Source organism: Monopterus albus, unplaced genomic scaffold, assembly GCF_001952655.1.
Source record: "Monopterus albus unplaced genomic scaffold, M_albus_1.0 scaffold204.1, whole genome shotgun sequence".
NCBI classification, from domain to species: domain Eukaryota; kingdom Metazoa; phylum Chordata; class Actinopteri; order Synbranchiformes; family Synbranchidae; genus Monopterus; species Monopterus albus.
In genome coordinates this window covers 709,865-736,915 of record NW_018128084.1, presented here as the reverse complement: position 1 = coordinate 736,915, position 27,051 = coordinate 709,865, and the positions used below count along the sequence as shown (strand labels likewise).

General features: G+C 40.0%; 1 protein-coding gene across 4 annotated transcripts; it reads right to left on the bottom strand.

Moving 5' to 3' along the window:
• Positions 1-644: 644 nt before the first annotated feature.
• LOC109970647 (SH3-containing GRB2-like protein 3-interacting protein 1) lies at positions 645-24,366 on the bottom strand. 4 transcript variants are annotated; one of them, XM_020618356.1, is made up of 23 exons: positions 23,930-24,366; positions 16,009-16,072; positions 15,404-15,449; positions 13,935-13,991; positions 13,532-13,589; positions 11,614-11,789; positions 11,475-11,486; positions 10,895-10,906; positions 10,366-10,390; positions 9,738-9,801; positions 9,529-9,599; positions 9,358-9,432; positions 9,183-9,251; positions 8,320-9,087; positions 6,812-6,933; positions 6,505-6,688; positions 5,868-5,979; positions 4,959-5,114; positions 4,669-4,801; positions 4,383-4,585; positions 4,104-4,168; positions 3,783-3,980; positions 645-3,651 (listed from the first exon to the last, which is right to left on the bottom strand). In XM_020618356.1, exons 1-23 carry the CDS (start codon positions 23,937-23,939, stop codon positions 3,629-3,631), a joined length of 2,703 nt encoding a protein of 900 aa, XP_020474012.1. In that variant the 5' UTR covers positions 23,940-24,366; the 3' UTR covers positions 645-3,628. The 4 variants fall into 4 exon arrangements, with proteins under 4 accessions (XP_020474012.1, XP_020474013.1, XP_020474014.1 ...); XM_020618357.1 differs by having other exon boundaries at positions 3,783-3,947; XM_020618358.1 differs by having other exon boundaries at positions 6,505-6,655.
• Between the last annotated feature and the right edge of the window lie 2,685 nt (positions 24,367-27,051).

The following is a 27,051-nucleotide window of genomic DNA, read 5'->3' as shown; positions in this document are numbered from 1 at the left end:
CAATCAATCAATTAATTGTCAGACTATTAAGCATAATAAAAGTTTTCACAGGCTAAAAAAAGTCCGATCCCACATCTCAGAGATTAAAGTCTACAATACCATGTTTTGGTCGAGCAGTAATCCAATATAAAATAGAACACGGAAGCATCAGAACCTCCCATTTGAGAGGCTGGAAGAAGGTTTGATATTTTTCTTTAATTAACAATTTTATGTTGTTCAGCTAATTGATTCATTTCAGCCCTATGCTGGATTATCTTTGGAAATAGCAAAATATATTAATCCAAGTCCACTTGATTTATGATTTTCTTTTAAGTGGACCTTCAGTTCATTTTTGGCTATGCTGTTAACTACCCTAATAATCTCAGGTTCAAAGATCATTCTTGAAATTGAAAAACAATAAATATAACCTATTATACTATTATAGTTGTATAAGAATAGAATTTGCCGTTTGCAGTTATCACAATTTTGAAGGCATTCAAATTTCATTGTTCTTCCAGAGCACTTTAAAGACTTTTTCTCACATTGGCTTAAGGTCCAGAATGAACTTTGAACCTCAGTTTTAAGCCAGAATACACATGCAAATACTTCAAATGTACTTAGCACAGGTGAACAATTGGACCTTAACATCCCTGAAACATCAGAAATCAGAATGAGTCATTTATTTCTATAGCAACATAGGTCATTTTACAGTCTGGCAAATTTGTACATGTAGTACACTTTTATAGCTTTGAACAAATGAGGGAGATATAAATGTCTCATATTTCCTCTTCTTTATTACCATGTAAAACAGATATTACATTATATCATGTTTTTCATGTATTTCCTTTCAAAATCTTTGGATGGGAAATTTACATGAAATATTTGCATATTCTGTGTCTAATGCAGTGAAAGGAACGCAGCCAAAAGGTTGTAGAAAAGATAAACTTACAGAAAACCTCTGATATTGGAGGACAAAGTATATGCTTAAAAATAAGGATAAGAAACACATAATGATTGTTAAAAAACACACACACACTTAATTCAAAGAAACTGTGTTGTTGTTGTTGTTATTTTTTAAATATTACACCTAGGCTCAAACTGTTAGTCAAGATTTCAAAACAGTAAATAAAATGTGATGTCCAAACACATATCTACATGTTACATGTGAAATGAAGCCATGAATTGTTTTATAGATGATGATTAAGGTGTGTTTCGTGTGCAAGTCAAACACAGGAGAATGTCCAGCACCTACAGTATATTAGCTGCATGAAATGGGAATATGACTGAATGTCAGATTTATTGACAAAGAGTTTGTGAAGGTGCATCAACAGCAGAACATAGGGGAGGTTTAAGTGGAGGCAAAAAAAGCCTCCTCTCATAGCACGATTATACAATAACACACACACCATGACCTCACTGAAATGGATAAAGTGGTATTGCATTGATAAGACTGGTGATGTAGAAATGCAGATTTCATGCGGCACCCTTTGGAGTTTTTCATCAACAGTAACATGTTTTTTTTTTGTACAAGAAACCCACATGTGAAACAACAGATGAAGAGAATGGCGGTGTTATGACATGGAACCTAATGCGTTATGAGTGCTGACATCAACAAACCGAGACAATCACAGACACATCCATATGCAAAGAGAAATATTTGAAACATAGTTTTTTTAATATACACTCTGTACACTTAAGTGTTTAAATATTGCTATTAGAAAATGATAAAACATTTCATCAACATGGTGGAAAAGAAAGAAAATAAAACAGGGACATGAACAGTGCTGTCTTCTTGATAAACCTCCTCTGTGATGTCCCCAACAATCCCTGTCATGTCCTCTATCAAAGATCATGGTCGAAGATATTGGCCATGTTTTTAAGCTGCATCAAAGGAGACTCCTACAATGGTCAGGCCAGGTCAGGTCTTTCTTCTGACACTTAAAGCTCCCCTGCCCCACAGTATGACAATCACATCTGGCTCTGTGCATCTCACTTCTTAAGGCCTAAACATAAATTCTGCAACGTTAAAAGAATAATTTACCCATACTGTTGCACTGAAAGTAGCAGCTTCTGTTATTCACATAGCTATTGCCTTACTGTTACAAAATCTGACCAATCACATACCACCACAAATAAATTTTATGTATCTAAGCATTGCACTTGTCCAACGTGTTTTTCAGCAGGTCAAACTGCTATAACTATTTTGTTACCAGACGGTGTCAGCTCTCTACTTATATGACCCATTAATGGTAAAATGCCATCAGCAGTAGTAGTGTTAAAGGCTGCACGTGTAGCACTATGGCATTATATTGCTGCTTCAATCCACCACTGCACATAAATTATTACTTTGTAGAGAAATTATCGCACAACTAATACTTTAAGTAAATAAAAATCTATTTTGTGCTCAGCAAATATATTTGTATGTTTGCTATTAGCAACATGAAGCATACAGTAATAAACCCTCTGTGGCACAGTTTCAGAAATTGTACACAGTGAGTTCAGACTGCACATTTTCTGTCTTATCCGAGTGCACGCAAGTTTATTGATTGCTAAGAAAGAAGGGAAGCACTGATAGAATGATAAGCAGGCACAAAAGGATTTGATACAGTTTTGGTTTCATACCTATTCTCATTAACATTTTTGAAACTCTCCTCAGAGAAATATCCAGGTCTTTAATCATTAAATGCTCCATTGTGTTCAGCAACTAGCTTTAGATTGTGTACTAGCAAAAAATATGTTTCCATTCTCAAAAACATCCACCAACCAATTAGGATTGAGGCACAAATATAATTCCATGTAAAAACCACCTTCAGATTAAGTGTGCTGATGTTGGTCCAGTGCTGCAGGTCATTTTTAACTATTAACTATCTGACCAGTCAAGTCCCATTTTTATTTGTATAGTCCAATATCACAAATCACAAATTTGCCTCAAGAGGCTTCACCTTTAATCACAGAATGGGCTGTGACATGTGCAAGGTTTGTCTAAACAGAAACAAATTCTGCTCAGACAACAATAAAGACCAGTCACACATAAAAGGAAAATCAGATTTGAGGTGGCAGTGTACATGTAAATCAGATATTATCATGTGACCCATAACATACTGAAATACAACTGCAAAACCTATACTATACTTTTTTTTTTACATTTTCAATTCTTTTCCACCTTGTTTAAGATTCTTTTAATATTATATAATCTATTGACATTATCTTTTTACAGTGCATTTACAATGACAACCAGTTAAGACAAAATAAATTGAAATGATTAAGGCTGGATCACTGTATAAATTCACAAATATGTTAACAAACACAAAGAATCAAGGTTTCCCTATACTGAACTCAATGTACACACATAAGTTTTTCCAAGCACACAAAACTAATGATCCAATTTCCCTTTTGGATGAATAAAGTACTCTATCTACAGTATCGATCTTGTATTTATTTGCATAAAATCAGCAGCAGTCAATGTAGTGAATATGATGTTATAAAGTCAAATATCACCTGTGTGTTATGGTCTGGTGTTTTATTATTACTAATGGTTGCTAAAGATTATTAAAGATAAAATGTCAAATGCATCAAACATTAGATGTATCCATAATCTTCACAGTCAAAAGCCATTAATTCTCTTGGTTAAAGTTCACAAACAGGTCCACTAATTATCCGCCAAATATTTCCCTGTGAAGTAAAACAAAACATGTCAGAGAGTAGAGAAGTTCAGAAAACTGAGTGACTAAGTGATAAAGTGTTTCAAAATGAAGACAGTCAGCCACCATGAGGTCACGTGCATTTCTGACACTGAAACTGACCTGAAGCAAATCTCTTCTTGACCAGCGATAACCGGTAGCCGGTCCCTATCAGCTGGATGTCACACCCCGACAGGGTGCTTCCCTCACTGGTGAACTGGACCGCCAGCTGGGAGGGTTTACAGGGACCTTCCATCATTTGGAAGCGGCTCAGGAGAGCCCCTACTCCTGCTCCACATAGATGGTTGTTAGTTGAGTATGCTACTTGGAGTAATAAGGTAATACATTTTCATTTTGTGGAATCAAAAGTATGAATCAATGCATCGATTCAACTGTGAAATCAAATGATTGAAGAGTACTGAATGTGGATGATAGTGGTTTTACCTCCATTTTCAGATCTATGAGAGAGACTGGGAATCTTCCACTGTAGTGTTTGCTGCTCTGGATTCCTTTAAGAGAAAATAATTTAAAACATAAAAAATAAACTAAAGTATATTAATACAGATAAACTTGAAGATGGTGTTTCCACATACTAATCTTTCTGTCTACATTGGTTTACTTTTTATTTTACAACAGAGCATGTAAACACCCCTTGGGCAGGAATCTGCGCTCGCCTGGCTACGTGACCATGTGGAACCGAGCCTGAATGTGAGGCATCCTCACCAGGTCGCAGGTGGGATCATGGCTTGTAGTTTTTCTATGACCCCATCCACAGGTACCAGGAAGGTGATGTTGTGTAGCGGCATGGGGGCGGCCATAGCATCGGTGTTGTATTTGTAGTCTATTCTAAGGTCTGTGCTGGTGGCATCACCTCGCCAGCTCACTGCCAGATTCAGAGGAGTGGACTGGATCCCCTCTGCTGACACCTGTGAGACAGAAACAGAAGACGGTGAGTTTAATGGGTAGATCGACAGAATTGAAGATACATAGACAAATAGATCTTTGATACCTGATATTTAATCATGTCCACATTGTAGTATGTCGCCTGAGGCTTCTGTTCTGCCACTTTCTTCAAATGGCTCATCAAGTTTGGAATATTTACCCAGAATTCCTTAGTGTCAACACTGTCTGGTTTAGAATCACTAAGGGATATAAGGCAGGTATTTGACTCAGGCCAACATCAAGTTATTCTACAAACCATGTAAGCACCATAATTAGAAACTTTTACCATGTATGTCACATGTAACAACAAAGATCAGCGGTTTGATTGTATGTGTTTGCGTATAATATTATTCCTACCAACACAGCAGCTGTGGATTTGGGAGGACCTGCTCCAGCCGGTTGTAGTTGCTGATATTAAAGGTCAGGGCAGGTTGGGTCGGGTGGCTGGCAAAATGTCTGGTTATACCTGCAGGGAAGGACAGCACCATCTCCCCTGTGATCTTCACAACACATCTGAGATAGTGCAAGAGAAGAGGTAGGACTCAGACATCATGCTGAATAACAACACACATTACCAGGATGACCTTAGTATCAAAACTGAAAATGCAAAGGGCCATACTGGTTTTGTTAGCCTATAAATACATTTCTCCCATCACACTTAAACTTTTTTTTTAATCTTTCCTTTAGCTGTCAGTATTATTTGCACATCACAATTTCATTTTGTTATCACATTAGTCCATATCGAGAGGAACAACTTATTGCATCTGTTAAGTTATAGTTTCTAAGGATACATTTCCACCTAACTTATTTGGCTGGGCCCAATGAACACTCTAGTGTGTTTACCTAGTAAGTGCTTGGCGGTTCAAAATAAAAAATGAATGAAACCAGTGAAATGTAGTTGACACCACAGTAACTATACTCTTGTAACATTACAGAAAATATTTATTTCCCATTTCTCTCTTTGTCACTACTATGTTTTGTGAGCTGTGAAGATACATAGACACATCAGGTTCAGTAATATGATTTGATATCAGTTACCAAAATTTGATTATGTCTCTGTAGTCATAATTGTACAGTATGAAGTTACTAAAACTGTCCAATTGATGATTTATCGGTCAGTCCATATTAAAACCTATTACTAAAAACCCAGTGTGAACACAAACAGACTAGAGCTAAAAAAAACAACAATATATTTTTCCCTTGGTCCAGCCCAAAGTAACCAAAATGCAGGTGTGAAAGCATCTAAAAGAAAAAATGTGAGCCTACTTGCTGGGATCAGCGCCTTTAAAGTAGGCATTGATGGTTTCTGTGAAGGCAGCTGCCACTGGCAGAGTGTCCTGGGGTCCCATGGTAAGTGGGCTGGGTCCTCTGGAACATCCTGAATAAACACATACAAACACACACAAAGGGTATCCTAAAAAAATCTCATCATAAACTATGTCTGCTCTCCTGGGTTGTTCCCAATTTGCCCAGTAGTTCAGCCACAGGTTACACACAAAGGATAGGGGGTGTATAAACAAACTAAAGCAAACAGTTAAAAGCAAAACTGAACCATCCATTATGAATCTAGATTGTAGATAAGTGAGCAGGACATGGGATGAGACAGGCAGCAATACTCTTGCTTTGTGAACACAAGGACCACAGGTAAAAACAGGGCAGGTGTTTTCAGTACATGCACTGGTAAGACTCACCTTCAAAAGCTAAATAATATCTGCTGAGGTCAAACCATACCAGAGGCTGTGAGGCCTCTGAGAGCACAGAGACATGAGGAGGAAAGAATCATGGAGAGGGACAAGACTGTGAGGCAAGGATGCAATGATGAGCGACAGACAACATGGATTCAGACTGAGATGTGAGACTAAAGAAAAATAAAAAAGACCACTTGGACTTGTTGGTAGTGTACCTGTGGCAGACATGCTGAGGTCCCTCCCTAAGGTTGGAGTGGATGCTGCACTCTGTGAGGTAATGGAGGAGATTGAGGAAGAGCTCTCTGCCCTGGCCAGAGGCGCAAAAGGTGGAGGGCTGCCCGAAGCTGGGGGACTGAAGGGCCAAGTCTGGAGGCAATAGATACACTGTGAATCTGCTGTCTATGAGTGAGAATGAACAAAAAAGAACTCATGCAGAAACCATAATAAATTGTTCAAACAGCAGAATAAAGTGTCATGTCAAAGGAGAGGAAGGCAAAGAATGAAAGGACACTTCACATGTACCGGGTCTGTGATTGGTTTCCCTGGGGGCAACTTTGGTCGTGAGGACGGTCGAGGAGGAGGAGGTGGAGGAACTGGGCTGCCTCGAGACTGAGGCGTGGCAGGACGAGCTGGAGACGAGGGGCCTGCGGCACAAAACAGTGTCTCAGCAAGAGGCATTTTGATTGTACTGTCAGTTTCCCAGAGCGATCGTGTTGACAACCTCACTGGAACACACTCTGGACTTTTAATTGTGCTGAAAATTGAATCTGTAATCATACTTACTTTAAACAAGCACACTGACAAATACTGTAGGTCAAACCTTTCCATTCTATGCAAAACCAAGTCTGGTTGGGTTTGTTTGGATTTCTGATCAGACTGCACTCACTTAAGCAAGTATCTGAGTAAAAACACAGGAGTGACTGACATTACATTACATTGTTAGCATTTACTGCACCACGATCTTTGAGGCATCTGTCAGATTAATGCTAAAATTTGCATAGAATTTCTTTTATTTCATATCAATTTGTCAGCATTGTAATCCGTGTTTTGTAGTTATGTGATATTTATGACATTACCAATAAAGCTTTGTGAGTTTATAAGGCTGAGAGCATCATGGTGGTGCAGTGGTTAGCGCTGCCACCTCGCTGCAAGAGGTTTCCGTGTTTGTGATTGAAACTCATGGCTGACTGGTGTCTGTCTGCAAGGCTGTTCTGTCTGTGCTTGAGTGTGGCTTCCTCCCACAGTCCAAAGACACACAGGTGGGATTGATTGGTGGCTCTAAATTGTCCATAGGTGTACGTGTGTTTGTGAATTGTTGCCTGTCTCTATGTGTCAGCCCTGTAGACTGGTGACCTGCCCAGGTTGTAACTCAGCCTCTTTCCCATCAGCTACAGCCTATCCCCCGTCGGCTGGAATAGGCTCCAGCCCACACAACCCATTACAGGATAAGTGATATCAGTAATGGATGGAAAATATCTTAACTACAATACATAATTATGTATTAATTGCTATAAAACAGTATTTAAGAAAGGTTTGGTAAATGGTCTTATAGTTGTATAGTGTTTTTCTTTGCATTGCAGCACACTAAAAGCACTTTCACACTATTTGGCCATTCACCCATTTGCTCTCCCAAGCACTCACACACCGGTGTCATCACTGGGAGCAATTGGCAGTTCAGTGTCTTGCTCAAGGACACATCGACATGTGGACTGGACAAGCCAGGAATCGAACTGCTAATCTTCCGGTTAGGAGGCGACCCGCTCTATATGTATTTAAAAATCACAAAATTATAACTACATTAAATACAAATAGTGTTTATATTTACTGAAAACTAACAGCAGAGTGAAACTGACCATTCATGTGGTGGTGATGAGTGTTACATTTGGTAGAGGTTTCTGAAAGAGGACCTGCACTTCAGGCATCTCAGTGTGATTTTTCAAACAAACCAAGTTTAATTAAATACACTGCTCCAATCAATCTCTATGTGAAGGCAGCATCGGTACTTTTTAGAAAGAGACAAGCATACTCACTGCTGCCTGAGTAGGGCCCTGGTGAAGACATAATAGATCTGTAGGTGGTTGGAGGGAGTGGAGGTGGTGTGCCCCTGAAGCTTGGTGTCAGTTCTCTGGGTGAGCCCACAAAGTCTGAAATATCTTCTCTCAGGTATGCAGCCTCTGGAGTCCTCTTCCCTCCTGTGCCCCCCATGACAAGGGGAGAAGTGATTCCTGCCCGTGGGGACCTCCGCTCCGCTGGCAGAGGAGGCACAGGGCTGATGGGGGCAGGGGAAGAAGAGTAGGCTGCAAACTGCAGCACCTCTTCATCAATAGCCTCCTCGTTAAGGCAGGCCGGGGGTGAATTAGAGCGGGAGAAATCAGGAGGCAGGGGAGGTGCTGGCTCATTCGGAGGAGGTGGTCCAAGCACAATGTCAGGGGGTGAGTCAGGTGGTATAAAAGGAAGAGGTGACCCAGGAGAAAATGATGGAGGTGGAGGTGAAGGCGGGGGCTCGTCTGGCGGTGGCCCAGGAGAGAGGCAGGGTGTGGAGGGGGTGGATGAGGGTGTGTCTGGGGGAGGAGAGTCTGGTGGCGGTGGGGGAGCGGGTTCGTCAGGGGGCGGAGGTCTGTCCTCAGTGAACGTGACCCATCTGGGAGACACTGTGTCCTCGCTTGTGCGGGGGCTGTCCACAGGGCCGAACACATCATCCAGGTCAGGGGCTGGGGAGCCTCGGTAAGAGGCAGAGGACAGGATGTTCAGGTAGATGGGGGCAGAATTGCGAGCTGCCCTTCCATTGGGTAGATCAGCTGCAATGAGTATGATGAAGCGTTTAGATCACACAGCTCTGATGAAACTCAATTGCGTGATCAGTATAGAATATTATTTTTAAAGCTAAACCTACCAGCAGAGTCCAAAGCATAGCTGTAATGACCTCTTGATGGAATGTTTTTTGGAGGAAGCGGAGGAGGAGCTGCATTAGGGAGGACAGTTCAGGTCAGGTCAGCACTACTGCAAACATACACAAGAGATAAATTTAGAAAGGTTCCTGTTTGAGAGGCCTACGCTTGTTGGCTCACCTCCTGTTGGGAAACTTCTGCTCAAAGGCGATTCTGAGCAGGGTCTTGATTCTCCCCATACATCACTTGGGACTACTGTTATTGAATGAAGAAGAAAACAATCAGTGTCACTTAAGTAAAATGAGTAAAGTCAGTTTGTGTGAAGATATGTCCTACTGACAGAGGACAGACCATCATATCTGGCATATTTGGTCTCTGAAGGCAGCCCAAAGAAAGCAGAGACATTCTGCGACACCCTGTCACTGCAATAGGAGACATACTACAATTAAAAACAGTACCTGCTCATCTGTTATTAAAGAAACATTTGCAGCAGTACAATCTTAAAAAGGGGGTATTTTAATTGGTCATTTGTTGATATTACTAAAGAAAAAAAGACAGACCTTGCTGTCTCAGGGGCAGGACTTGGTGTCGGGGTGGAGCGTCTGGGTCTACTGATCTCCTCACCTATGAGAAACATAAAAATGCTACTATTGCTCTGTTACACTTGCATTTGAACAAACTCCTATCACAAAAAAGCTTATTTTAATACTATCTAGTAGCATGGCCACTATAATTTGAAACAAATATTTGTGTTTCCTTCAGGATGAATTACATTAAATTTGGTGATCCCTTAATTTTTCAGTAAGAGCCATTATCAGGTCAAAACTTCACTTTGTCTAGTACTGTGGTTTATAACCAAATGCCTGCAAAGTGACATTTCCATCAGCCTCCACTGTACTTTTGTTTAGTTATACTTAGCAAATGTTAGCATGCTAGCACGTTAAATGAAAATGCCAGTCGTTAAGTGAAGATGGCTAGCATGCTGACAGTAAACATCAGCATGCTAGCATTGTTGTTGTAAGCATGTTAGCATTAGATCTAGTACTGGAGCTGCCTTGTGTCACAAGCCAAATTAAGATTTTATTTGATAATAAAGTGTCAATATATCGTATCAAGGCAGGACTGTATATTGTAAAAGGGAGACACACAACAGAGGTTTTAAAAAGTGATTTCCAAATATATACTTACATGACAAATTCCTTTTCATCAGCCCCTGTAGAGAAAAGAACAAAATCCAAACAAAATATCAGACAGTATTTTATTAACGCATACAGTGCCAACAAATGCTTATTTTAAATTCTTTTATTGGTCTATTCAATGTTAAGATGTCTTCTTATTAAAACACGTCACAAGGCAGTGAAATTAAATGGAGATTCATAAAAATTATAGATGCTTTAATTTCCTAATAAAGTCCTAGACAAAAATATGATCTATTAAATAAGATAGATTAAGTTAGTCATTTTCCTTTACACAACCTGATTTGCATTGGAAATACATAAACATTTGTCACCACACTAGCATATTTAAAAAAAAAAAAAAAGATTCTGAGACTTAATACTAAGCCATGATTGAGTTAGATGGATTATTCTTATTTTGCTGGAGATTGTGTTCAATTCTGGCCTGCACTTTTTAAAACATATCAGGCATCAGAGATTATGAAAGCTAAGTTTCAGGCTGTCTGTTTCCAAACAGCCAGCAGATGGAGTAAGAAACTCACCGGGCTACGTCTCTGAGACCAGCAAAAAGGAAGAGAGAACAGACCTGGGTCAGAGAGTGAGTGACAGATCAGTCAAATGGACACCAACTAAAACGGCACATACCGCACTTCTTTACTTTTATCGCAAAGCCTTAATAATGCAACACGAGTCATAACACCCTTGAGATCATGAGGACAGCACCCCGTACGACCAAGCACACACAGAAATAGCATGTCACTCAGCATGTACACTCCACTGAGACCAGCAGAGTAGGTCCAGAGCTTTGTGTGTGTGTGTTATGTTTACTGTGCATTATGTAACACAGACACTTTGCCACACAGGGTTCAAGTAAAGTTGTAGCTAAAAAGAAAAAAAAGGAAAAACAGAAGTGAAAAATGTGAGTTTTTTGGAGGCCTAAAGAGAAACAAACACTGACGATGAGAGAGCATGCAGGAAAAGGGCAAACCCATAAAGACAACTGAGAAATGCGTTATCACAAGAGGGAGCACTTTTTCAAGCATTTCCACCCCAAGGGAACTCATCCCATGCAATCTCTGCAGGTGGTAATACAAAGATGTGTGTGATGTATGACAGGCTTACCGGACTCCTCCTCTACAAGATGAGACAAGGGGGGGGGAGGGGGGACACACAAACAAAGAGTTAAGCAGATACAAATCAACAGCTATTAAAATATATTAAACTGAAATGTGTGTGTGCAACAAAACAAGACGGCACTCACCAGAGACGGCGAGAGTGCCAGGCCTCCTACCGAAGCTTTTAGCTCATCCATAGATGGAGGGACACACCTGGCGCTGTCCGACACCAGCGGCTTGATCTTAATTTTAAACTTTTTCTTACTGTCTTCATCTTCCTCTGAGTCGCTGGAGGAGAAAAAGTGCTTTGCTTTGGAAGCTGGTGAATGCTTGTCAAGGACACTAAGTGAACCTTCAGTAGCTTTTAAAGGTAATACATCCTTTCAAAAGGCATACATTTAAATACATACTGTACATCTGTAGAGTGCGCTGTAGTAAAATAATGACAGGTCCATTCTGTGTCTCTGTCTGCTCCCAGTAAAAGACACTCCTGCTCTGTCTCAGCTAGGGTTGCAGCACTATACCGGTTTCATGGTATACCATGGTGTGAAAATTGATGGTTATCATACCACACACATTTCTTTATTACCAGTCTTGAAGAAAAAAAAAAGTGTGTGCACCTTTCTTCCCGATGCCTATCAGACCCCATGACAGGCGCCACATGCACACATGGAGCGGACAAATGGCAGCAAGAAGGAGCCCATCACCAAACTCCCTCCACCAAAAATAGAAATTAAGATCAGCAGCACAGGATCACTTTGGATATCTTGAAAAGGAACACCTTAGAGAACACCATGCCTCCACATGGATCAATGTGTCCTGTTTATAACTTTAAGCCCAAACAATAGAAGTTGAGTACAAACTTCAGTTTCCACATTTTCCACATTGTCTGTTCATTCACTAAACTCTGACTTACAAAAGGATTTGCACTGATTCCAATCTGACCCTAGAAACACACACACCCACACACACACACACACACGCACACAGAATTTACCTGCTCACATAAGTGTGTGTGCATAAGTGAAGGTGCAGGCAGGATCTGTCTGGCTGCACTCTCATGCGGCTACAATAAATTAACTATTCTGATAATCATTCAGAGCATTGTGGTGGCATTTCTCACTATTGTCACAAAATTTACAAATTAGACAATCAATTAACGGAGAAAATAATCAGCAGATTATTCGGTAATGCAAATAATCAATAGTTGCACTTTGATACAAAATAGTTCAGCAGAGCTCCACCTCAACTAACTACAATAGTCAAGTCCTGCTTTTGCTGTATATCAGTGCATGAGTGATAGGCTGGTAATGTAACAATATATTAGTATAGCAGGATATATAGTATAACATTTTTCTGCACTGAGTAACCTACTTCTACTTTTAATACTTTAAGCACATTTTCATGATACTTTTACTTAACATTTTCAATACAAGACTTTTTCTTGTAACAAACTAGGCTACTTTTACAGTGTGGTAGCAGGTCTTTTACTTAAGCAAAGGATGTGAATACTTCCTCTACTAGTGGTGCTAAGATGCAAACTGACATGCTTTAGTTATGTGCTTTTTTAAAACCATGTTTATAACTCTGTTTATTCTTCAATCTAGTGCTACAATCCAGCTCAATCAACTGTCACAGTCTCTTCCAATAAAAACCATTCATTACTTTGAGGGTCGTTGTAGCTGATAATAATAATAATTTTGTAATACAGTATACTGTAATACTGTGAAACCATGATATTTTTTGAGATGGTTACCATACTATGAAAATTTCATAGCATTGCAAATCTAAGTCTCAGCTAAATTATCCTACTCAGGGGAAGTCTTTATACTACCAGTTCAAACATATAGCTGCTATCACTCGTGGGATACCAGTTAGGTGTGGGTCAGTTGTCAGTGAGAACAGTGGCTAAATGGTTAACTGAGAAGCCAATCCAAATGTAATGTGCCCTTATCTATCTATCTATCTATCTATCTATCTATCTATGCACCTATTCAATGAGGAGTCACTCAGCTAAACATGTCAGTTTTGCAGGAGTCCTTTGGCTCTGCACTAAAAGAATATCATCACCCTTGTCACCAGGTCGCAGGCTGAAACCCTCCTCATCCACGTCTGGAGAGGCCTGCAAAAGAGGGAGAACAAGGGTGATGAACTTTTCTTGTTGTCAGTCACACACCGCATCAGCAGCACAGCCTAACTCTTCCCTGTGAATGTGCATGTAAATGTGAATCAGATTTCACAAATCTCTTGCCCCAGAAGGTCAGCTTCCCAGCTGAAGCTTCTGCTGACTCATAGAATATTCAGCTGTCACTCTATATGTACTGTTTACTCAGTAATTTCAGTGTTATATTATACTGACTGCAGCATCGCATCATATATTTCATGCACAAAGCTGTAGTGTTTGCTTGGTCAAAAGCAACAAAGAGAAGGAAAACAAGAAAAACAGGAGTAGACTGTGGATACTTACATATCTGTCCCAGTCAATCTCCCCATAGAAACCATTGGGCGCTCCATTGGCCTTTTTCTATCAACACAATGGAAACAAGACAGGAAAACAAAAGAATAATTTTCCATTTAAAATTAAATTTTACAATATGTATCATCAGTATTTCCTTTTTTTCTGGTCCTTAATATATAGGCTAACATACAATAGATTATACAGTTACCGTTAATAATATCCAGTTGCGCTCTCTATCAGTTACTATCAGTTAGTGGTAGGAGTAGGGGTGTGACGAGATCTTGTCCCATGAGATTTCACAGTATTTAAATGTGACAATAATTTTCATGGAGGCAAAAGCTGTCTCAGGATATCAGTACATAACAGAACCAGAGCAGCACCCAGTATGACTAAACATGAGGCAAAGTGACTGTACGTTCACCCTAGTCTGGAAAAAACACAACTCCCTGCTGTGTTTTAACTCATGGGGTGCATTGGTTGGGGGGTGAAGGGTTGCACTGTACTGTTGTAGGCGTGTATGATATGGCCACGATGTATGATGTGACGAGTCAATTTGAGCGGCTTCATTCACCTTTCCAGCCCATGAGTTTCTGTTGTGTTTTGGTTAGCCATGCAGCTAACGTAGCCTACTCTACCTTAGCACCAACTCTACCACCAGTGTGTCTCCATTAATAGACACACATTTAACATCCAGTACTAATGAAAATGTCTTTAGTACTGGTTGTTATGGTGCATTAATTGTGGCCCAAATTTGACAGTGAATAGCAATGAATGCTCATGCTAACAAGGTAAATAAAAGAGTCTTCTTCTCGTGGGTGACCGCATCCCGATCGTCCCCCAAATACATGATTGGTCAACACAGCGATTTTGCCAGATGATGTCACTGTTCAGTGCAGTGAGGACAAAAATAGCATAGAAGGTCACACACAGCTTCAGACAGAAGTTAGAAGCTCATACACAGTTATAAGGTCTGAAGAGACTCCTGTGAAATCATACAGGAGAGAAGCCAGTCAGCTGAGTTTGTGGCAAAACTTTTTGCAGTGCTTTCATATTGTGTCTTTTACTGCATATGGTAATTCATACTCAGCAAGTAGAACTGAAGTGACATTTATTACATGATTAGTTAAAAAATTTCAAAGTGCACCTGCACTGCTTAGCGTTTGTGACTTTCAGTCAAATAAAAAATGTCTTTCCAGTCAAATATTTCATCATAGAAGATTTCTTTAAAATAGCATCAACATAGCATCTCACCTCGTTCTCGTGAACCCAATATTGTGTATCATCTTTTCTCATGAGCTAAGTGTATCATCACACCTCCAGTCAACAGTACATAAAAATGTAAATACTATCAGTTAACACTTGATACTTTCTGTATTTGGATCATTTCCTTGATTAAATAGCAGCATATTGTTGCAAATCCTGAGAAAAACTGAGACAACAGAAATGAAATACTTCAGAAATGTTTAAAATGTACATACACTTCCTTTCTTTCCACTTCCAGCTCCTCCCTTGTCAGGTGAGCTCCTATTTGAAGTTATAAGATGAGAGAAAAGATGTTTTAATAATACTCAGAACAATTTTTCTCTTTGGCCTAGGGTCTCAAAACTAGGGTTATTATTATTATTAGGTATTGTTTTAAATCTTAATTATTCTTATTAATATTATTATTATTATTAATGATCCCAGAGTTATGGTACCCATTACATAACACCTTAATTTGGGAAATACATTTACTGCAAAACCCTTTTATTCAATTAACAACACATTTAAAACTTTCTTAAATGATAAATATCTGAGCACAACCAGGTGTAAAAATACTTTGCCTGAATAAATTCTAAAATTAGCTAAATGAGAACTGAAATCAAAGAATCTGACCAAACACTGAGTGCCAATTTTTAGTACTTGACAGTAACACACAGTGTTATGGACACATTGGGTCAGTACCTTAAGGGCATTTAGGGTTGATACCAAACCCTGTTTATTCACATTCTGAAACTGATGAATTTTCAAGCTGTTTCATGGTTGTATTTTATAAGACCATGAGTGTTTACTGTGCTACAAGCATGTAACTGAGCAAACTCACGCTGTGTCTTGTTCTTTGTCTCTCTTTCGTAAACCCAGGGCTTTCCTCGTTCGGTTTTTCAGTCCTAAGACAGAGAGCAAGAGAGACAGACCGAGAGAGAGAGAGAGAGAGAGGCAGAAGGAGAATAGCATCGTGAAGAATTCATTTACAATTTTAGTGCATGATATAAAGTTAACTGTCTTGTCATTAAAATGCACTTAAACGCAAATAACGCACAAGAGTAACAGGCTGATGTACAGTAACTAGAGCAGGAAGCTTCCACAGAAAACGAAGCAATGTAGACGCAATCCCCTTAAGTTTCCCCTCCCTCACAGCATAAAACGGAAAGGAAACAAGGGTGATCAATGTGTCCACTTCATTAGTGAGATTTGAGGGAGAGCAGGGAGAGATCTACTACAGCAGCCATCGGCCAAACTGGATGCCAAGACCCCGCAGAACTGCTGGTTGGCACCACACAGAGCTGAAAACGAGACAGGAAAACCAACAAAGAAACAGTTCAGTTGTATTCATGGCCTAAAGGTTTCTTGTAGAAGTACAGTGCCTTGCGAAAGTATTCGGCCCCCTTGAACTTTACGACCTTTTGCCACATTTCAGGCTTCAAACATAAAGATATAAAACTGTAATTTTTTGTGAAGAATCAACAACAAGTGGGACACAATCATGAAGTGGAACGAAATTTATTGGATATTTCAAACTTTTTTAACAAATAAAAAACTGAAAAATTGGGCGTGCAAAATTATTCAACCCCCTTAAGTTAATACGTTGTAGCGCCACCTTTTGCTGCGATTACAGCTGTAAATCGCTTGGGGTATGTCTCTATCAGTTTTGCACATCGAGAGACTGAAATTTTTGCCCATGCCTCCTTGCAAAACAGCTCGAGCTCAGTGAGGTTGGATGGAGAGCATTTGTGAACAGCAGTTTTCAGTTCTTTCCACAGATTCTCGATTGGATTCAGGTCTGGACTTTGACTTGGCCATTCTAACACCTGGATATGTTTATTTGTGAACCATTCCATTGTAGATTTTGCTTTATGTTTTGGATCATTGTCTTGTTGGAAGACAAATCTCCATCCCAGTCTCAGGTCTTTTGCAGACTCCATCAGGTTTCCTTCCAGAATGGTCCTGTATTTGGCTCCATCCATCTTCCCATCAATTTTAACCATCTTCCCTGTCCCTGCTGAAGAAAAGCAGGCCCAAAACATGATGCTGCCACCACCATGTTTGACAATGGGGATGGTGTGTTCAGGGTGATGAGCTGTGTTGCTTTTACGCCAAACATAACGTTTTGCATTGTTGCCAAAAAGTTCGATTTTGGTTTCATCTGACCAGAGCACCTTCTTCCACATGTTTGGTGCGTCTCCCAGGTGGCTTGTGGCAAACTTTAAACAACACTTTTTATGGATATCTTTAAGAAATGGCTTTCTTCTTGCCACTCTTCCATAAAGGCCAGATTTGTGCAGTATACGACTGATTGTTGTCCTATGGACAGAGTCTCCCACCTCAGCTGTAGATCTCTGCAGTTCATCCAGAGTGATCATGGGCCTCTTGGCTGCATCTCTGATCAGTCTTCTCCTTGTATGAGCTGAAAGTTTAGAGGGACGGCCAGGTCTTGGTAGATTTGCAGTGGTCTGATACTCCTTCCATTTCAATATTATCACTTGCACAGTGCTCCTTGAGATGTTTAAAGCTTGGGAAATCTTTTTGTATCCAAATCCGGCTTTAAACTTCTCCACAACAGTATCTCGGACCTGCCTGGTGTGTTCCTTGTTCTTCATGATGCTCTCTGCGCTTTAAACAGACCTCTGAGACTATCACAGTGCAGGTGCATTTATACGGAGACTTGATTACACACAGGTGGATTCTATTTATCATCATTAGTCATTTAGGTCAACATTGGATCATTCAGAGATCCTCACTGAACTTCTGGAGAGAGTTTGCTGCACTGAAAGTAAAGGGGCTGAATAATTTTGCACGCCCAATTATTCAGTTTTTTATTTGTTAAAAAAGTTTGAAATATCCAATAAATTTCGTTCCACTTCATGATTGTGTCCCAGACCTGCCTGGTGTGTTCTTTGTTCTTCATGATGCTCTCTGCGCTTTAAACGGACCTCTGAGACTATCACAGTGCAGGTGCATTTATATGGAGACTTGATTACACACAGGTGGATTCTATTTATCATCATTAGTTATTTAGGTCAACATTGGATCATTCAGAGATCCTCACTGAACTTCTTTAGAGAGTTTGCTGCACTGAAAGTAAAGGGGCTGAATAATTTTGCACGCCCAATTTTTCAGTTTTTTATTTGTTAAAAAAGTTTGAAATATCCAATAAATTTCGTTCCACTTCATGATTGTGTCCCACTTGTTGTTGATTCTTCACAAAAAATTACAGTTTTATATCTTTATGTTTGAAGCCTGAAATGTGGCAAAAGGTCGCAAAGTTCAAGGGGGCCGAATACTTTCGCAAGGCACTGTAAATAATGCTGGGTGGAATTTCAGTGTAACATTTCACCTATGTTTCTATTTCTCATTTCCGGTGTCACTGACCATCAGTTTGTAACATGAATAAATATCTTTAAAAAATCTGCCATGTACGATAAATAAAAAAAAAACTGTCGCCAAGTGCTGCTCAAGGGGGATTTGATGGGTTTTTCCTCTATAATAATAATAAAGTCTAGACCTTACTATGTAAAATGTCCTGTGCTGACCTTTGGTGTGACTTGGTGCTATACAAATAAAGTTGAATTGAATTGAAAAGATTCTTTAATTGATAATGAATTGTCCATGAAAATAAGAGTTACCATGCTAACACACTGATCTTTACCATATTAGTTCAGTCTATTATTATTATATTATTTTTTAAAATAGATATGCAGATATCTCTGTGTCTGACTTTGACATTTTTTGGACTTTCACATATTTTTGACAGCAAACTGTGACAAATTGGTTGAGCTACAGCAACAGTACAGATCATTGACAGTAAATATGATGGGTAGCCTGACAGCTCCCAGAAGTCAAGCCACTGCAAATCAACTGTCCCCTGGTGGCTGGTTGCAGCAGAGGTCATAAATCTCACCTCCTTCATGTTAGTGGATGGGACATGAGCCATGTGGATTTTGGTAAATATTATCATGCTGATTTGAATACAAGTTGTTTGTCTGGTAGGTTATTTAATGATATATAAAAGGGAGTATTTCAGTTGATTTGAATGCTTTGATTGGCGGTCTGATGCTGTCACTCCACTTCTGGTTGCAAAAAAAGCAAAATGGCAGCTGATGTATTCATGATATTTTGGCTTCACCTTTGCATAGTGGAGGGAAAGGGTGATGCCATGTCCATCATATATAGAGTCAATGGTACAGACAAGGGCAAACCAAGGCCCAGCAAGCTGCTCGTTTTTTTTCAGCAAACTCACAATAACAAGCTAACTCTTGATGGCAAATCACCGCAGGAACATTTATCCCAGGTTTTCTCATGTTTATGTACTGCCTATTCAGCTTAACATGATTTGCCTGAAACAGACAACTAACAGGTTTGCATAGCACAATGAATGTGAAGGCAGTGGACTTAGGAGGAAGCTCTCCTGGGTACTGAAGGACATGTCAGGGCCTGTGATATATTAGTAGCCAGCTGGGCTGTTCAATTGCACAGATTATTCCTGCATCATGACTCTTCATCAGTGGATACAGCTCTGTACAGTGACCCACCACCATGTGTCTTGTGTGGTAAAGATTAAAAATTGAGAATTAAACCTGATGCTGATACGGAACAAATCTGCTGAACTATATGACAGAAATTTCTTATTGTCACTAATTACATGGCAATGCAGATCACATTGTTGCAAGGTATCAATTAACAATATTAACTGTAAATACTGCTGAGTGTTTGTTTTCTTCTTCTTCTTATAGAAACAATTTATTTTTTAGATCCATTTTTGACAGGATGAGAACCGAGCTGATCCAACCATATGTAGAACTACAGTCCTGAATTTGAGTGGACTCAGCCATGTTTTTGAGACACATGTCACACAATCAGCAAGTTGCTGTATTAATCAGTCTAGCTGTCTATGCTGCCTGTGTGTGGGCTGGCATATTACTACTGCTTTAGGCGCACAGGCATGACCTGAAGCCGGATCCGTATAGGATTGGAATTGGTATCGGCAGATATTTAAAGTTAAGGGAACTGGATTATATCGGGGCCAAAAAACTGGATCAGGACATTCATAACATGCTCTTTTCAGTTACACATCAACAAAACCTTTTCAAGGATTGTAGTGGTTATTTCAAGTTTACCCTCCAAACTACAAATGGCTTCAAAAAAATACTCAGACTGCTTCACTTTTTCACACTTTATTGTGTTGTAGATTTAATTGGGAATGGATAAATGTGCCATCAGTCCACATTCGATAACCTATAACGACAAAGTGAAAACATGTTTTTTGTAGAAATGTTTGCAAATTTATTTAAAATCAAAAAAGGAAATCTTTCATTTACAAAAGTAGTCAAACGTTTAGGTACCTTTTTTTGTGGACACCTCTTTGGCAGCAGTTACAGCTTTGATTCTTCATGGCTAAGTCACTACAAGCTTTACACACCTGTATCTTGTAAACATAGCCCATTCTTCCTGGCAGATCCTCTCAAGCTCCATCAGATTGGTTGGGAAGTGTCTGTGCACTGCCATCTTCAGGTCTCTCCACAGACATTTGTAGGGAATTAAGTCTGGGCTTCGGCTGAGCCAACCAGGGAAAGTCAGACAGGTTTTCTTTATAAACCCCTCAGTACTTGGCTCATTCATTCTTCCCTCAGTTCTGACAAGCATGGTGCCACCTCCACCATACTTCACTTTAGGGATGGTATTAGCTAGGTGATAAGCAGTGCCTGGAGCTCACCACACACAGCACTGCTTGGAGTTCAATTTTTGTCTTCTCAGACCGTAACATTTTTTCATCATGCTCTCATAGTCCTTTGAATGCAGTTTGACAAACTTCAGGCTAGATATCATACGCCTTTACTTAAAGTGGCTTCTGTCTATCCACTCTACCATAAAGACCTGATTTATGGAGAGTTGTCCTTCTGGCATGTTCTCCCATCTCTGTACAGGACTTCTGGAGCTCTGTTAGAATGATCATTTGGTTTTTGGTCAACTCCCTGATCAAGACCCATCTTGCCTGGTGACCCAGTTTGGTCAACAGCCAACACTGAAAGAGTCCTGGTGGTTCCAAACTTCTTCCATGTCACCGTTTTTGAGGCTACTGTGTTCTTGGGAGCACTCAAAGGTTTTGAAATGGTTTTATCTCTTCACTCTGATCTATCACTCACCACAGTTTTATCACAGAGGTCTAAGGAGAGTTCTTGGACTTCATGGTATGTTTTTTCTCCTGACATAGTGTTTTGAGATCTTATATACACAGGTGTGTGCTATTCTGACCTATGTCCAATCAATTAAGTTTGTAACAGGTCATGTTCTGGATACATTGCAAGGATAATTCAAGCAAACATAATGTAACTGTCCACAATTGGAAGTGCCACAGCAAAGGCTCTTTTATAAATCTGAGTTTTCAGTTTTTGATTTTTAATAAATCAAAATGGAAAATGGATGGATGGATGGCTTTTTAATACATTTACAAAACCTTTAAGAGCCATGTTTTCACTTTGCCATTATGGATGTCACATTATGGGTGTTGGGGCAACACGGTGATGCAGTGGTTAGTACTGCTGCTTCACAGCAAGAAGGTTCTGGTTTGAACCTGGTGGCTAACAGGGTACTGGGTACCCACTGGGCTTTCTCCAGGTAATCTGGCGTCTTTCCACAGTCCAATGACATGCCTTGTTATGTAGCTAGCTAGTTAGCATGACGTTAATGTAAACACTATACGTTGACACATTTTATGCTTATGAATATAGCAGAATAAATTTAATACAATAAAGTTTGGTTATTATGCCACCAGGTGGAATAGCAACACACACTACTATATTTGAATCTTAAGAAATTTGTCTTTTTTTAAACTTTTACTGATGTCTCGCCAAAAAAAAAAGATGTCACTGTGTACAGGTTGACAGGCTCCACAGTTTGGGTCTGGGGGAGTCTGGACCCAGAAGTGGAATGTTACATCACACTTAACGAGTGGATAAGTGGTGAAGAAGGCATGTCAGAAAACAAACTCTAAAATGGAAGCAGCCAAATGGTGAGTTGTGTTGGTCTATGAAGAACTGTAAATACACAGTGTTTTGTCAGTCTGCATAGGACATTTATTGAGCTGTTCATGGCATTTAGTCATGTCAATGTAAAATGTTAAGCTAATCTATTCACTGTGTAGACTGTTCATATTGCTAAAGGTAGCTGAGATGCTGCAATCTATCATGCAAATCATACCTTTAGGTGTAATGGCATTATGGGGAAACTGAGCTGACTTGGTGGAGGCTTGAGCTCTCTGAGTGCTGTCAAGTTCTATGTGTAATTTGATAGTATAAACTGTAAAAGTAATTCACCCTCTCATTCTCTTAACTCTCCATTAGCATCTACTAACTACATCTCTTCTTTGGTAGTTGGCAAACAAACAATGCCACCTACTGATCTATTCTGTCAATGACTATTGCTGGTTTATATCATATTTCCACATTTTTTTTAGTATGTCCAGCCTCTCCACCTGCTCCACTCTGTTTAGCTTTCAAACATGGTCAGATGATGCACTGTACAATCTTTCCTCTTTATAATGTTCTCTGCCATAAATCCCCTTTCTCAAGATGGTTTCAAATTTCAGGAAGTTGATTTTCATTCAGTCCTGGCATTAGTTGCAACCAAAGGCTGCCTGGAGGAAAGGAAATCAATCTAATGCCTTATGGCAAACCCTGGAAAACAGTCAGCAGTTATGTAAAGCTTGTGACTTGTATTTATCTGACTAAAACATGTCAGAACAATCATATAGAACATGAAGCATAAATTGAAACTGTTAAAAAAATAAAAGGTCACTGGGACAAATTTGATCAAAAATGAACACTATTTAATCTTGGTTTAAGTTGCTTAAGATAAGAATCCATGTTCCATGTTTAATTATTTTGCTACAGTGATAACTGTGTAATTGCTGTGTAATTAGCAATGCAGTGTACCTAACAAAAGCTATGATAAGCATGTGACAACTATGTTCAGTGTGGATTTCTTCAAGCTCATGAACTGAGTACAATATCATGCTAGGCTGACTGCGGGCCTTTTGCTAATAATAGCTACCTTCCATTAGCACGTTGGCATTAATAGATGGTAAAGGCCCAGCATTTGTCATGCAGGGTTGGATCTATGATTTAGCTCCTCTATCACAGTTCATACTGCACTTTACCTCATTACTGTTAACTTTAGCACAGCATCCTTTATGCAACACAGGCACCGAATAATGTATGGTTTCAGAATCACTTGTCCTATTGGCAGGACTTAATGTGATGCACTGATAGCAGCAGCAGCAGCAGCAGAGGTATGAATGAATGCAGCTTCCTGAACTGCTCTGGCCTCTCATCAAATACATATTTAGTACATATATGACATAGACGTGAACTATAATTTGCAAATGCAAAGAGAGACATGCACAGTCACGTGTAAACACATACAGCACAAACACAATTTGACATTAGCTACTGACAAACTACACAGCTGTAAATGTCAGTGCTTCCTACTTCACACACCCTCTGTTTCGTCTCATATATTTTCTCAAAATCTGTCAAAGAACGACACTCACACTCTCACGTACATACATACATACATAATGAACACAATGTCACAATGATAATACATATAGCTCAGTTGTTCCAGAGGTCCTTCCAGCATGACAAATCACATCACCAGCTTTAATATCCCAGCAGGACACAAGAGGGCAGGAGGAGGACACAAGTGGACAAGGAAGATAAAGGAGGAGAAGGAGTGCACAGATCGTTTACCTTGCATCATGATTGCAGATTTTCATCCTATGTTGGCCTCCAGTGTACAGGCGGACAGAAATGAAGAAAGCCAGCTGGTCAATGGATGCCTGGGCACGGCATAGACAATTCTGCACAGCTTCCTGGCGGAGCACGATGTTGATTCCCTCCACCCCAAAGGGCCCAACCCCCAGACACCCGCACAGGGAAGTGGGGTGGAGGGGGGGGAGAGCTGAAAGGCAGCAGCAGCAGTGGTGGCAGAGAGCACAGTGAGAAGAGACACCCGAGGAATATGCAGCAAATAGGGGGAAAGGGCCTCCTCTCTGTGTGCACGCTAGGCCCCGCGCGCCCAGGCAGCACCGACACACGCCATATCTGAGAGGGGGGATGCCGAGGAAAGGCAAAGGAGGAAAAAAAACAGAGTGATACAAAGAGAGAGAGGCATAGAAAGACTGGGAGAGGGAAGGAGGGAGGGAGTGGGAGGCTTGCTGATGTCACATCTGCACTAAACCAATCCCTGCAGCCATGATCACATGGCAGCTGTCCCCTGATGCCTTAGCACCTCTTGGCTTGCCTTGAGCAGACACTCATATGTGCCAAGTGCATACGTATTACACCAGGTCTCACATAGTATAAAGCACTAGTTGGTTAAATATTTTCCTCATATTTGTATTTGAAATGTGATTCTGTTTTTAGTAATATTTGTAGGGCATTTGAGCTTTACAGGACAGTGAGGAGCAAAGATAAAAAGCACATGTCCAAAAAGAGGGACAAATACATCTCTCACACAGATTCACGGACAAAGAGGTTGTTGAACTCTTGAACAGGCTGAAAAGACAAAGAGAAGAGAAGAGAAAAGGGGATTCCAGGATTTTTAGGCAACTACTGAACCATATGATTTTGTCCTTGAATGTGCAAGAGATAAAAGCCCTGATAATAGAAAAAGGGGCAGGGGGCTTCAGGTTTCTTCAGGACATAATGCCTCAAGCCGCAGCTAGAGGCATAAAAAATGCACCTTGTTTTTATTGGGGTCAGGTTTAACAAATTGCATTGGTTTTATGGGTCAAAGTAAGGAGGACAAGGTGCACAGTTTTTAAAGATATCCTAGGGAAATACTGCTATAGAACCAGTTTTCTATGAGTGTGTCCCTGTTTAATGTGGTCTTGTGCATGTGCATGACATATTCTTACCAATCACGTCACATTATTCTTCTCAACAGGTAGCTGCAACACGCCAGCAAAGGCAGAGAATCAAGCTGGTAAACATGGATTTAAACTATGCTGCAGTGATAATGAGCAAAAAAAAGGCTCTGCATATATTCCTTTATCAGTAAGAAACACTGAATGCAGCGATGATGTATTTGGTGATGGTATATGTTTGAACAATAAAAAAAAGACGAGCGCACAAACATGGAAAAGAAGATTCAAGCGACAATCATGTCTTAGGGTCACCTGTAGGATATGGAAGATGAGCAAGATATCCCAGACAGATGCATTGGATAAGTATGAGGAAAACCAGCCCACAGCAGAACCAGAGACACTTGTGCTTTAGCTGATGCATCAGAATAATGTGGTGCGCACTGTCAAAGGCTGCAGTTAGAGCCAGGCATGTGAGGATGCCAAGAAGAGATCATTTGTTCAATTTTACTAGGATGGACGGTTGTGGAACAACTTTCAAGACAGATAGGATTTTGTTTTTCAAGGAGCAGGTGGGAGGAAGTTACCTTCTCTAGCACTCTGGAAACCAAAGAGTAATGTACTGACTGCACACAACTGCAAATGGCAAGATTGTTTCTATTGTTAAAAATGTGTCACACTGAAGGACAACAGTGTGTCCACCACTGCAGACTACACCACTGTCAGCTATAATCATACCACAGGCTCACTGGGAGGAGGTAACTCACATAATAGCCCTGAAGACAGAGAGAGAGAAAGAGAGAGAGAGAAGGACAAACTATTCCTGATACCATAATGTGAGGGTTACACTTCAGCACGAGAAGTGAGATGCTTTAGTGAAAGCTCTGGTGTGATTGTTCAGCTGCTTTAATGGCTGTGTGTTTGACTATTGGAGCAGGGTGACTCATCCTCACTGATAGGGAAGGACAGATGGAGCAAGGCAGTTAGAGAATAGTGTTGTGCTGTGTGTGTGTTTTTAGGGTTAGAGAGGCTTCTGCTGCAGAGGTCATGTAATTCCAAAAGAGAAATAAATATAAATTTGGCCATTAGCCTTTCGCTTGGTATGATCTTCTCTCCCCGTGCTGCTTCTGTTCTCCCATTTTAGGAGACTATTGTGCACCAGTGAGATGACTGATATGTCAGCGTGTAACTAAATGCATGCAGACCCACTAAACACAGAGACGTGCCAAGGACATCTACTGGGGTCTAGGTCAGACATTGAAAAAGCGGTCCACTGAGTAGCCAGAATGAAAGTTTTTGCGACGACTTTTTTGGATGTCTGCTGTACATTTGGACATCCATTCGACATCTCCACCACACATTGGTAACACTTTACAAAGTGTTACACCTCTGCTACTACAACACCCACTGGTAAAGGTAAAATGTAGAGATATTAATCTTTATGAAAATATTAATTTCAACATACGTTAAGAACATTCTTAACTTGATTTATGGAGTAAGGGTCTGGCCCTGTATTACACATTTCTTTTGCATTTTAAATTGATTGTCAAGCAGCCCAGGTTGATTAGGCTCTTTAAGCTTTCACAACAAATTAATATAAAGATAAACACATTCTTTTTTTTTTCTTTTTTGTAACTCATAAGGCCACTTAACATACCCATGATCCAGTAATTTGAAAATTCTATTGTGCAATAGACACAGACAGCTTCCTCCACACTTTGCCTTCCTGCCTCAAGTTCACCAGTTTATTAAAAATGCATAAAACAAAATATTTGGACTGTGTGACAAGAGCATCAAATATGTTATAGGCTATTCATTAAATGTAGAATGAAGAGTTTGACATTAACATAGACCGCTACATGTGATGTATTATGCATTCTTACACTAGTTACTTCTAGTTAACTAAGCTAATGTTACCTTGTTTACCAACTACAGCCAGGTCTTATTTCTCTCACCCTCATCTCGCTGAACCCCTTTCTCGGCCTCCTCTAAAGAATTTTGTCCATC